This window comes from Seriola aureovittata, chromosome 4 (genome assembly GCF_021018895.1).
Source record: "Seriola aureovittata isolate HTS-2021-v1 ecotype China chromosome 4, ASM2101889v1, whole genome shotgun sequence".
Taxonomy (NCBI): domain Eukaryota; kingdom Metazoa; phylum Chordata; class Actinopteri; order Carangiformes; family Carangidae; genus Seriola; species Seriola aureovittata.
The window spans coordinates 17,013,671-17,026,411 of record NC_079367.1 but is presented as its reverse complement, the minus strand read 5'-3'; the positions used below and the strand labels follow the sequence as shown (position 1 = coordinate 17,026,411).

General features: G+C 43.0%; 1 protein-coding gene across 3 annotated transcripts in view; it reads left to right on the top strand.

Moving 5' to 3' along the window:
- The first annotated feature begins 109 nt into the window (after positions 1-109).
- Positions 110-12,741, top strand: part of prkd2 (protein kinase D2) — a 32,407-nt gene continuing 19,775 nt past the window's right edge. Inside the window, exons 1-2 of one of the 3 annotated variants that reach the window (XM_056374028.1) lie at positions 112-272; positions 364-1,127. In XM_056374028.1, the coding sequence (XP_056230003.1) occupies positions 804-1,127 (324 nt within the window). In that variant the 5' untranslated portion in view covers positions 112-272; positions 364-803. Of the gene's footprint in view, positions 1,128-12,741 lie in introns of all 3 variants that reach the window. The other 2 variants (XM_056374029.1, XM_056374027.1) reach the window with 2 other exon arrangements.

Genomic DNA, 12,741 nt, shown 5'->3' with positions numbered 1-12,741 from the left:
AAAGGGGCGGGACTTTCTGAGAGCCTATTGGTTTCAGGTTGTGTCAGTCATTTCACTTCCTCCTTGGCTGTGGCAAGATCATAGATGAGAGGGCAGGAGGGAGGGGGAGAGGGAGGTACCCTCCGACAGATCTCTCTCTCTCTGCTTTTTCACAAAAAACGCTGAACAGGGGCTGAAACTGAAACAGGGCAAGACTCGTAAAAGGAGTGCTCTTGTTCTCCTTCTTTCTCACAGTTTCCTGTTTAAGGAGGCCATTTTGTAACTTAACTGGGGTAAGAGCACAACAAAGTTTGGCATTGTTTTTGTTTTTTCTCTCCCATGGCCAGGAGTTTCACAATCAACTTTGGACTTTCTCCTCTGCAGAGCAACTTCTTTTGGACAAGGGAGGTGAAGGAGGGGAGAAGGTGGAGGAGGAAAGGCAGCAGGGGGGGCGGTTTTCTCCCTCAGAGTATCTTTCTTTCATGAGTCTCGTACACATATTGCTCATGCTTGTCATGCCTGGACAATAAAAGAAGTCTGACGACGAGAGAGCGTGTCAGAAGAGGCAGAAAGGAGGAAAAAGCGCCGCTTCCTGGATAAGGATTTCTTCCTTGATCCACTGGGAGGGGGTGGACACAGGACACAGAGGAACTGGGACTCTTGTGTGTGTCCATGTTTCAGTGTGTGTGTGTGTGTGTCCCTCTCTCCTCCGCTGAGACAGTTTGAATGAGAGTGGGTTTTTAGAGAACTCTAGACCTCACCTGGGCGTGTGTTTGTGAGTGTGTGTGTTGAGAGCTTCTGGCAGCCAGCAGACAGGACTCTGTATGGCTAACGCTAGCCCTTGTATGCCCTCAGGGGCCATGGCCCAGGTCTTCTTTCCTCCCGTGGGCTCCTCACCACCGGGCTCAGCTGTCATACAGCAGACCCCCATATCCATGCCCTCTATGCCCGCTCAGGGTGGATTTCCTGTGATGGACCTGATACCGTTGCAGGGTCCTGGCGGGGCTTTGATGCCCTCAGTGCCTCCCACTCCAGCAGGGGTGTCCTTCATCATCCAGATTGGCCTGACCAGAGAATCTGTCCTGATGCCCCAAACTGCTGACCTGGCCTATGTGAAACAAATCGCCTGCTCCATTGTTGACACCAAGGTAGGAAACGTGTGAGTGTGTGTGCCTGTGCGTGCGTGTGTGTGTGTGCAGACCAGAGAGGGTGTCGTGTCCTGTATAACTGGGCATATGCTTTCTCCAGGTGGAAAGCTGTTTCTGTGCAAGGCCTTCAAGCCACATGTGTCATATCTGTTTTGAAGTTGTTTGTCAGATGACCACTTAAATTTGTGCATTTCTCTCTCTTTCACTCTCTTTGTCTGTGTCCCTGTCTCCCACAGAAACCTCTGTTTACACTACACTGTTCTCATAGGTAAATGAAAGGGTTTCAACATGCAAGCAGACAAAGTGTTTGAACAGAGAGCTGTGACAGACTCTGAGGAAATGTACAAAATGTCACATTTTTGCTTTGCTCTAATTATAGCAATTAGCATTTTTCCCTCACACAGTTGGAAAAGAACACTGTGTTCAATTAGGCTTTGTTATGCCACATCTAACACAGCAGACTAGCAGAGAGATGTTTGAGGGGCTTAGTGTTTGAGGCAGGGGCACAGTCACCCATGGGCAGAACGTATGCTACACATGAAACAGCGGTTAAACAGAGGAAATCCAGCTCAATGATTGCAGTACTGTACCCCTGAAATGTGACGTTATTTCATTTAACCTTATTAGTGAGAAGAAGAAAGAAGCAAGCATGTCTCAACATGCAGGGAAACAAACAGATCCACTTGTTGAGGAGCACTTTCACTTTATTTTCAACCAGTCATACAGGCTGTAAGTGTGAAGCCAGTCAGTGAATAGTCTTGGGGAATATCCTAGTGCAGATCAGGTGTGATCAGCATATACAATATAATGTATAATATGCACAATGCTCTTATCTGTCTGCAGGAAAAGTCCTCAATGTCTCTGATCTTTCTACCTTTTAACATGTCAAAAGTCCCTTTCACTTCTCCTCTTGCAACTTCAGAAGTTTTGCATTTCATGCCAAAAGAACACAGTCGCCCAAAAGTCTCTTTGCTGAGCGCTTCATTGATTCTTTCTTTCTTTCTTTCTTTCTTTCTTGCTTTCTTTCTTTTCTTTAGTTGATCATCTTTCAGTTGTAGGTTTGTATTGCCCAGGATTGCCTTAAATCTTTCTAATGTACGAGGCCATAAATCAGGCCCAAACATACCTGCCCAAACATCTTTGATAATGCCTTGGCTTTTGGTTTTGTGTGTGTGTGAGCATAATGTTTTTTTTCTGACTCTAAGCCCGACACTAAGTTCTCTACAGCTTGGACTTTTCTTCTTTCACCTGTATTCACTGTGTTTTTACACAGATGCACCAGCATCACATTTTTGACAACTCAAAGTGATACCACAGTATTTAAAATGTGGCTCTCAGAATTGTAACTTTATTGAACAATGGTCACAATTATTTTTCAAATATTAGTGCAATTACCAAAAGTGAAAAGGGCTATCATTCAAAAGATTTGCAACCTCTCCACTGTATTTTACATTGCTTTGTGGTGTAAAACACAACACTTAATTTCTCAGGAGGAAGTAGGTAAAAGACCTGTGAGAATAATATCTTCAAACAGATTTGTCTTCTCCAATAAACTAAAAGATAAAACTTCAAAACAAACATGTGCACGGTTGGGTAGGTGAAGTAGTGACATCCTCTTTGCAACAGGAAGCAATGAGTGTTATGGGAAATATGGTTTTTATTTGAAAACTGCCAGCACCAATTCACTCAGCTTTATACGGCCACCAAACCTGCACCATGATGATTTTATTCTATATACACATACAGTAGAAAACCCATGCAGAAGATAAGTTAATTCTACATTCAGGTGGTAGCGGGCCATGTGTTTTTATTTGCCAGTTAGGCTGGCAGGTGATTAGATTAGCAGATTTCCACAGCCTATTCAGAGCAGCTTTGTAAAACTCCCCACAACTGCAAATCTTCCAGGAAATACTGGTAGCTCTCTCCAGCCAGCTTACCCACTCTGCTAATCTGTTATTTGTGCACAACAGTCTTTGTTTTCTCCCTTCACATGAGTTGTTCTCTGTCATGTACTTGGTTTCATTTAGTGAGTGCTGCGCATCTGATGCAGGATACCCACAGCAATTTTTTGATGCACTGCACCGAGGGTAGGATCAGTAGCTGTACTGTGGCACACTTCAAACTGTGTTTCCATATGATGTGAACAGATGTGGTTGGAACACGTTCGAGGTGTTGATAACTTTCATCAAAATCTAAACTGCAACTGCATGTTTCTGCCTTTCCAGTTCACTTGTGGCTTCACTGTTCCGCTTTTTTGTGTTTTCTCTTACAAACCAAAACTATATATGTCCAGTGTAATGTAAGATGGTTGTTGCTGGAAGTCTTGAAGCTCTCATGTTTGTCTTTTTCAAATTCAATCGGACCCTTCCAGAGCTGTAATTTAACACATTTTCCTTCCTTACATTGTTTGCAACTGATAAAAAAGTCACCACAAAATGTCCAGATAAAGATTAAGACAAACCTTTATCAGCCAAGCCAGTTAGCTCTGTGACTCAACTCAGTAGGTTGCTTCGTTGCCGTCAAAATCAAGTGCATAGTTTCACATTCTGTAGTACATTAAAATCACATGGGACCAGAACACTGTTGGAAATCGAATAACAGGCATGCCGCGAAGAGACACTGGTGCTGGAATGCTTCTCATAGGTCACCAGGACTGAACCAGCAAGGGCTAAGGTGCTTCTAAATTTAGAATGGGACATATTTTAACGTGTTTTTGTGGATTAGTTTGAAAATATGCACGAAAGAGCCGTTACACGTCTTAAAAACCAATGACAAACAATGGAAAAAACAGTGAAGCAGTTATCCATGACTAATAAGAACAATTTACAACACATGCTTAAACCAGCTACCTGAACATCTTTCATACAATTACTGAGAAGCAGGATGTAAAAAGCAAATATGGCATTTGACTGCATAATAAAGCTCAGGATGATGCAGTACTATGTGGGGCAGCTTAAGCATCAGGTGTCTTCCTCAGAGACTTAATTGGTGATTATTGGACATTATAACCAAAGGCGCACTGGGCACTTTGAAATGAAGAGCTGGAACAAGATGATGGAAGTGTATAAACAAAATAAGATGATTTTACCAGCTGGAAAGATATGTAAGCAAATTAAACGAAACTGAATGTTAAAGGGATAATCAATAATAAGCTGATTTAACCAATAACCCACATGTGTATTTAAGCGTTAAGGTTGATAGTGTAAAGTTATTATTTGCTTTATTTGCATTTCCCTGGCTTGTCTATTGGCAATGGGTGAGGTCTGCTGTAATTTAAGTGCACCTCAATTTACACTGAGTCTTTCTGTGTGGAGTTTGCATGTTCTCCCTGTGTTTCCTCTTGGTGCTCCAGTTCCCTTCCATCCGAAAGAAATGAAAGATAGGTATTGGGATGCTCCTGCAATTGGACTCAATTATAGCTGCCCACTACTCCTAAATGTTACTGACATTCAAATGCAGAGCATGAATTTCCCCACAGGGATTAATTAAAGTATACGTTTTAGATCTTTGTTAAGAATTACTGCAATCCCTGTCTGATGTGTTCTCGTCGAGTGTAGCCCAGTGGGAATAGATGGTCGTGTCCAGAGCCGTGTTTTATTCTTCATCATTGACCTTAAATGTTCACTTTTTCGAAGAGAAGGAAAAAACAGAAAAGTATCTTCATTTCCACAAACAAAAAAAAACACTCAGAACCTGATCTTTCTCAAGCCTTGTTAGATCAGTCACACACACACACACACACACACACACACACACACACACAAATATTCAGCAATCCTCAAAATCCCCTAAACACAAAACTCCTGCCCTGCTAGGAGCTACAGCTTTAGGTGGGAGATTTGGACAATAGACAGCTTGTCCTGGTCTAGTCAACTGAGTGCGACATGAGTTGGACTGTGGGTACACGCATGAATGCCTACATTGGTGTGTTTAGAGGGGTAGTGAAGGCAGTTTGGTACCCCACACCCCCGCCCACAGTCATCTATCCCATCCCAGAAAGGGTGAGTCACCGGCTCTGTTTATTCACAGGCTCCCTCCTTGTGTTCCATTGACATGTTTTTCCGTTCACTTCTCTGTGGAGGAGCACACGCTCCCCTGGCTTCAGCTCCCAACACCAACCCTGAGTTAATGGCCATCCTACAGGTCTATAGTCTCCTGATCTGAGCTCTAACCCCGGTCTCTTGGGCCAGAAATCCAAATCCACCTCCAGTCATACACAGTATCTGGACTTTGGACACCTTCCTAAAGCCTAGTTTGGCTCTGTACCTGGCAGTCACGTTTGCCCAAATCCCATCTAGCCGGCCTATCTCCAGCTAGCTCGACCCCCTCCTCCCTGGATTGGCAACCAGGGGTCTGTCTCCATTCAACCATGATGCATCTCTGATGCATTCACTCTTGTGTTGGACAGGCCTCACTGATCCCCCATCATTATTTCCTTTCCTCATTTTACCTGCTTGTTCACCTGATCTATAGTGTTAATTTTCTTTTTGTACCTCTCTTTGTCTTCTTGGAAATTCCTTTCCTTTCCTTTCCTTTCCTTTCCTTTCCTTTCCTTTCCTTTCCTTTCCTCTCCTCTCCTCTCCTCTGTAATCACTCTGTTTCCTCTCACTGTCTTCAGGAGAACTACTTCCTACTCTTCCTCTTTTCGTGCCCTCGTGCTTCCCCCTCTACCTCCTCTACAGATCCTGGACTTCCTCTCCTTATCCGCTCATCTCTGGTTCCTTCTGCCTTATCGTTGAACTCCCTCTCTTGCTCTGCCTCCTCTTCCTCTTTGCACCTCATCTCCTGTTAATCCACTCATTCACCTACTGCCACTGCTTTCCCTGCCAGTGTCGCCCGTTCTTTACATTGTCCGCCCTCTTGAACACACTTCGAGTGAGTGAAAAAATATGGAGAAATTCACGCTCTTGCGTGGTTGTACGAGCCAGGATGTATACTTCTTAGAAAGCGATGAGTCAAAAATCCTATAGTCTGATTTGTCAAGTGGTTACCTCAGCTAGGATGATTCATGTTTTCCACTGAATATTAGACAGTACAGTTAACAAACTGCATGGTTCGGTCTGCCTTTGTTTTCCCTCCTTGGACTAGTTTTCCAAAAGGTGTGTCAGCTTAACAGTTTCTGTCCTTTCAACACCAACAACTTGTTGTATTTCATCATTAATGAGATGCACAGCGACATGGGTTGACGTCAGTGGGTGTGTTACGGTGTATGCACGAGTATGTCAGCGTGTGAACATAGGTGAGAACCTGTTGAGTCCCATCAGTGTCGGCTGTGGTCACATTGCTGGATTGTTGGACATGTCTGCAGACTAATCTGTGATGAGTTACGACACATCTAACAACCAGTGAGCCGTGTTGAATCCAGCAGTGGATACACAGGAAGCACGCTGTTGTTAGTTCATTTAGAATGTAGAAATTTCTTTCACAAAAGGTGTCAGTTTAACATGCCGGAAGAGGCCAGTTAGTATTGCAAAACATTATTGAGTGGCACCTAAATTTGAATTCATTTCTGTATCTTGTGAGAAACTCTCTGATTAAACTGCTGTGAATAAATAGAAAAGCGGACAGAGGGTTGTTTTGATCTTTAGGTAGATGGTTAAAAACGCAAAGTAATACACACACACACACACAAGCACACACACGTACACAGCTGCGACGGAGAGCCCCTGCCCTGGCCATTGTTTCCACCTCCGTTGTGGAAGGAGCTGTTTCTTTATCTCTCTCCCTGGAGAAGCAGTTTGGCCCTGGGAATGGGATCATACACACCACCTCCTGTTTACCTCACTCTTTTGCACATGTATTCCACACACACACACACACACACACACACACACACACACACACACACACACACATATTGTAAAGTACAGTAAAGTAACAGTTGGCCCTGATTATCCAGATAAAGGCCCAGTGTGAGAGATGAGGTTGAATTGTTTGTATGGAAACAACAGTTCTGCGTTCAGCGTCGCTGTAGGTGAGGACGCTGTCTTAATTTGGCCTGAATTACAACCTACAGCTACACTTTCATCTACTGAACTGATCTAATGTCACGGGGGTTTTGTCTTGCTGTTTGGATTATTGAAAAGCCTGTTGTATGTGTCAGAGCTACTGGGCAAATACAGCGTGCTTATCAGCCCAAACCTTTGTTGGCCAATGAATAAATGCCAGTCAATTAGCAAGACGCTGGCAGGTGGACATGCAAGTGAAATAACAAACCACGCCTCCATCAGGCTGCATGACATTTGATGACTGAGTGACGATAACGCAGCCTCTGACCAAACGCAGCAACTTTAATGCTGCAAACTGCACACCAAATAATATAAATATTTTATCTAATGAATCTTTACTTCTGCTAAGGAACTTATGGTTATTGTGAAGGGGGTAGACCCACAGCAACAGGTATCAGTTCTGCTTCCCAAACCTCTCAGTGTGTGTGTGTGTCTTGATTTGCATGGTAGCAGAACAGCTTTGCATGACTGACCGTGCCTGGTGTCTCTTGGCTGTTGGCGGTGTGCAACAGGGCAAGCTAAGTCCGCGCAAGGACATTTGATTATTCAAAGCACACACAGTTGCCACACACTGAGCCCAGCGACAGGATGTTTATCAGAGGCAGAGAAAGTGAGCTGGGATGATAGATGGAGATTTGAAGTGTTTGAATTTTGAGCTGCGGCTGAGATTGTGGTCCTGAAAGAACATAGAAGAATCGCCCACAACGCACAAAAGGATCAAATCTGTTGCACTGCATGATGTATTAGAGGATAATTCCACTTTATTATTCATGGATGGACAACTGACTACTAGGCACAGATCCAGGGGCCCGAGGGGTCGGTTAGTTTTCTAAATGTCACACCCAATGTTTTCCTGTACAGTGTCAGATGATTGTGGACTTTTTGGGTTAAAAAAAAAAAAAGTGTAAACAACAGTTTAGACAAAGTGTCTGATTGTTTGAAAGTGTTTTCATGGCAAGAAAAAAATGATGTCTAAAATGAGACCCAAGCTCTAATAAAGTGGAATTATCCTTCTAGGCCAACCTGATTCTTGCTTCATGTTTCTACAGACCCCTGCATTCATTCTCTTGTTCTTAGCAAAGGAGACCTTATGATACTAATCCACCGATTAGCATTGGTAAAAACGGTTTTGTGCCGTAATCCAATTGGGAGCCACAGAGCAGAGCTGAGCAGCATTTGGTGACATGTAACCGGGGGGGGGGGGGGGCTCGTACCAGCCCGGTAGAGAGAATTTCTTTGCATGTCACAAAAACAGCACTAGACAAGGGGGGGATCAAGGGTAGATGAACTTTCATACCACAGAGAGAGAAAGAAGTTAGAAAGCCCTGTAGATGAAAACCAAGTGAATTAAGGGACCAGACTTTGTGCCATTCTTTTGGTTCAAAGGACAATGAGTCCAAACGAGCCAGATACTTAAGCACAGTAAGATACGTATCCTGCATGATCTCATAGAAAAACGGGCAGAGCTCCGTCGCTACAGGGCATGAGAGCTTTTTTCTGTTCTAATATCAAGTGTGCGAAAAGCGTGTGTGAGAGAGTGCTCTTAGGAAGACGGCAGACAATGGGGTCAGTGTGAGGGTTGACAGGGTGGGTTGGGTTGGTCTGGGGCATAAGTGCAGTGTGTGTGTGTGTATGTGTTAGTGCGGCCCAGACACATTGTGAGGTGTGTATGGAGGGGTATGTATATGAGTGGAAATGGGCACCTCAGTAGATAAACACATGACATCAATACTGAAGGCTGCTCAGTGGAAGAGCCAAGTGGAAAATAATGTCTGGACATGAGTTCTTAACATTGGGTCTGAGAAATCTGGAGATTATCCACTGAAATACTTTGCAGTATATAATGATCACAATTCCATAATGAGAGTGATTAACTTATACATGGGTTATACTGTCACCACTGTTACTGAGGACCTGCACGCTTACCTGTGTTACCTAATCTGAAAATGACATACCCAATGAATAAGGTAAATCAAACTAACCCAAATTAATACCATGAAGCCACTTTGATATAACATCAGAAATAAATCATGGGTAATTTAATGTAATTATCATGTAGATGTGGTTGCAGTTACACAGAATAACTGAAACAGGATAAGAGCTGAAGCAACGGCAGCTCAAGCCCATAAATGTAACCACAGGGTTATCACATGACTGGAGTTCAGTGTGCAGCCTTCCAGCATTTTCTCCCTCCCTTTGTTTAAATTAGGAGCTAAAGCCACACAGCGTCGAAAGGAGAGGAGTTTAAAGGGGGGAAAGAAGCACAGTGTGTGGAGAGCAGAGGGGACAGGCATAAAGGAAGAGGGGATGACTCAGAGTGCAGTAATGTGTCTATTGTGGCCCTCAGCGTGCAGCTTTATGCGTTTGTGTGTTCATCGCACTTGGCACACGGAGAATGTGCAAACACTCTTCTCACGGGCCTGTGTGTGTGTGTGTGTGTGTGTGTGTGTGTGTGTGTGTGTGTGTGTGTGTGTGTGTGTGTGTGTGTGTGTGTGTGTGTGTGTGTGTGTGTGTGTGTGTGTGTGTGTGTGTGTGTGGTGTTTCTTTATGGTCACTCTGTAGAACGCAAGGTGAATTCATAGCCAGAGAAATGGATGATCAGAAACTAGATATTTAAGAAAAAAAAAAAGAGAAAAAAGGATGAAGTGAAGAGAGAGCAGAGGATCAGAGAGGTCTCCAAAAACGTGTCCATCTCAATCCATGAAAGTTTCTAGAAAAAAAACGAGAAGTAACCCCACCACCATAAGCACCTGTGTTTACTGTAGGAATTTATGAGTTCTGAAGAAATCACTGTCATTATAGGGATTTTTTCTGATGTCAGAGGCAGATGCCTCAACTGTGACTGGACTGTTAAGACAATGAGGAGCCTGCTTTCGCTTCTTCTTTTATAACCTATATTGTGCTGTATGCACCATGTGTTGCTGTATTGCTCCACCAGCAAAATCCCCACACAGTGGACCTATATAAAACAAATCAGCCATGTAACTAATACACATAGTAAATGCCATTACATTGAAAGCAGTGATGAAATTCTCAGAGTCACTGGAGTTACAGAAGCGTTTACAGACACTTATGATTTTGATGAGATCTTGTTGCACTTTCTTCACGATGTTTCTGGAACAGTAGTTTATGGAAACGCGCTGATTTTCATTTTCTTTTTTTTTTGGCTTTTATAAAAAACTAACTGAAGAGTTACACAACATTTGGATGGAAACGCACCTAATATCCCTTAAGGAACTGTACATTTAGCAACCAGGCTGCAGTTTTTCCAAACATGAGTACACAACACCTGCTTAGACCTTTCTACTGACTCTCGATTGCATTGCAAGCGTTCTCAGTGAGCTCGCCTCTGTATGAGTGAAACTAACTTTCTAAACCTCTAAGAAATCCCTGGCTCAAATCCTGCCTGGGGTTAAACAAACAATTTTGCTTTAACCAAAATGTTTGTTTAACTTAATCATACAAAATGAATATAATATATAAATACAGTAAAATATAGATAACCATAGACAATCCTGCTGTTTAGGGCTGTGGAGATTCTGTAACCGAGACCATAATCACAACGACACAAACGACAACAAGATCATGGACACTTGTATCGTGTGAATGAACCGAACCGTGGTTCAAAAACTGAGGTCTGAACCAAACCGTAGAACTTAGTCCTGAAACACAAAGAAGTCTGATGAGGTCGTTTTAGCATCAGCACCAAACAGCACAGACTTGCCTTCTCCTCTCATGAAGACCTGTTCTCTGTCTCTCCCTCTCGTCATGAATCACTGAGTTGTTCGATGCGCACAGATTGGACTGAATCCAAAGTTCCTATCGGTTTACCTGCCCATTACCAAGCCAAGGAAGGACAGAGGGGAAGAGGAGGAGGAGGAGGGTGAGGATGGCGGGGGTGTGTGTGGGGTGGGGGGGTTCGGTTGATGGAGAAAGGAGCAGCTACCAACAAAGGCTGGTTCAGAACAGCAGTGCTCGTCTCCTTTATCCCCAGGCCCCTCTCTCATGCCTGGTCACGGGTCTCATGTTACCTCTTCGTCCTCCTTGATGCTTGGAACAGAATGAGGTGCTTTGTCCCTGCGCTTCTGCTTGAGACTAAGCTTTTTCCACTTACTGACCGCGCGCACACACACACACACACACACACACACTTTTTTTTTACCACTATACAGCGTCTCGTTATATTTGTCTTTTCTGTGAACTTTGTCCGTTTCAGTCGGCTTATACTTTTACTTTCTTTCTGTCTTTTGGCTGTCATATACACCTTGTGACGTGCATTTGTCGGTGCTTCCTCCACGCTCTCTTTGACAAGTTCTTTTTATGCACGCTGGACTGAAAGGTTCTTTGTGGCAGGAAACATGTCACATTTATCACGTTTGTTTATATATATATATATATATATATATATATATATATGTATATATATATATATATATATACTGTGCATGTGTGTGTGTGTATTAAACCCAGGCTGTTTGCATTCTTCGGGTCATGTGCTTGATAGGCTTTTGCCGCTGCATGCAACACACGCAACATGTATTCTTAGGTATGCATGTTTGTATGTTGTGTTTAGAAATCCAATTGTGTTTACACATGTTTACATTGTTACTGTTGCATTTCTTGTTTGTGTGTTTTCAGTCGTGGCTGTTTGTAGGTCTGTGTGTGTGTGTGTGGATTTACATTTCCCCCTTCCCCTCAGTCTCTCAGGCTTACACAGTTATCTCTGGTATGTAGAAACTAGCAGGTCAGGACTGTAAACCTGATTATGTCTCTGCTCTCCAGGATGACACACACACACACACACACACACACACACACACACACACACACACACACACACACACACACACACACACACACACAAAACATGAGTCAAGGGAAAACAGAAAAGCAAAGTATACAGTACAGTACAGTTGTCTTGCCTATTAAGAAAATAAGGAGCAGACAGTCTTGCACTCTGTGTCTAATATAAGTTTTGAAGTTTTTTTTGAAGTTTTTGGCTCATCATACCATTCTGCAGAGCTCCCGGAATACATAAACATTTTTATTTTGCTGATTTACATCAAATTTTAATTGAGAATTTATGCTGTGAATCAGCAATTTCATGGGCAGAAAGACTCAAAAACAAATTTGGCACTACGGGCATATCAGATTCTTATGGCTACCCTGTCAGCAAAAAAACTACCTACTTAAGCATCAAATGAAACTAAGAGAGTCAGTGTTTTTTTTTTTTTTTTTTGCTATTTTTCAAAGGTAGTTCCCACATAATTAACAGCCTGCCTGACTGTTATGTCTTTGCAATTTCTTCACATTATATTTAGTAAGCTTGCTATGGTCCAGCAACTTGTAAAAAATGTAAATAAATGTGTTTGCGTCTCATTAGCTTGCGGAGGTTTCTTCAGTCATGAAGTCAATTTCTTTGCCATGTTGTGCTGCAATCATAACAAGCATCACCTCTGACTTTGAATGAGCGGCGCCATTAGGCTTCAACCATTTAGACGGGCATTCCAAAAAAGTGAGTGAAAGTTGCAGGAATCCAATTTTTTTTTTTTTGAGAACACCAAACTCTCAGCCTCACCTATCAAATTATAAAATATTTTCCTCCC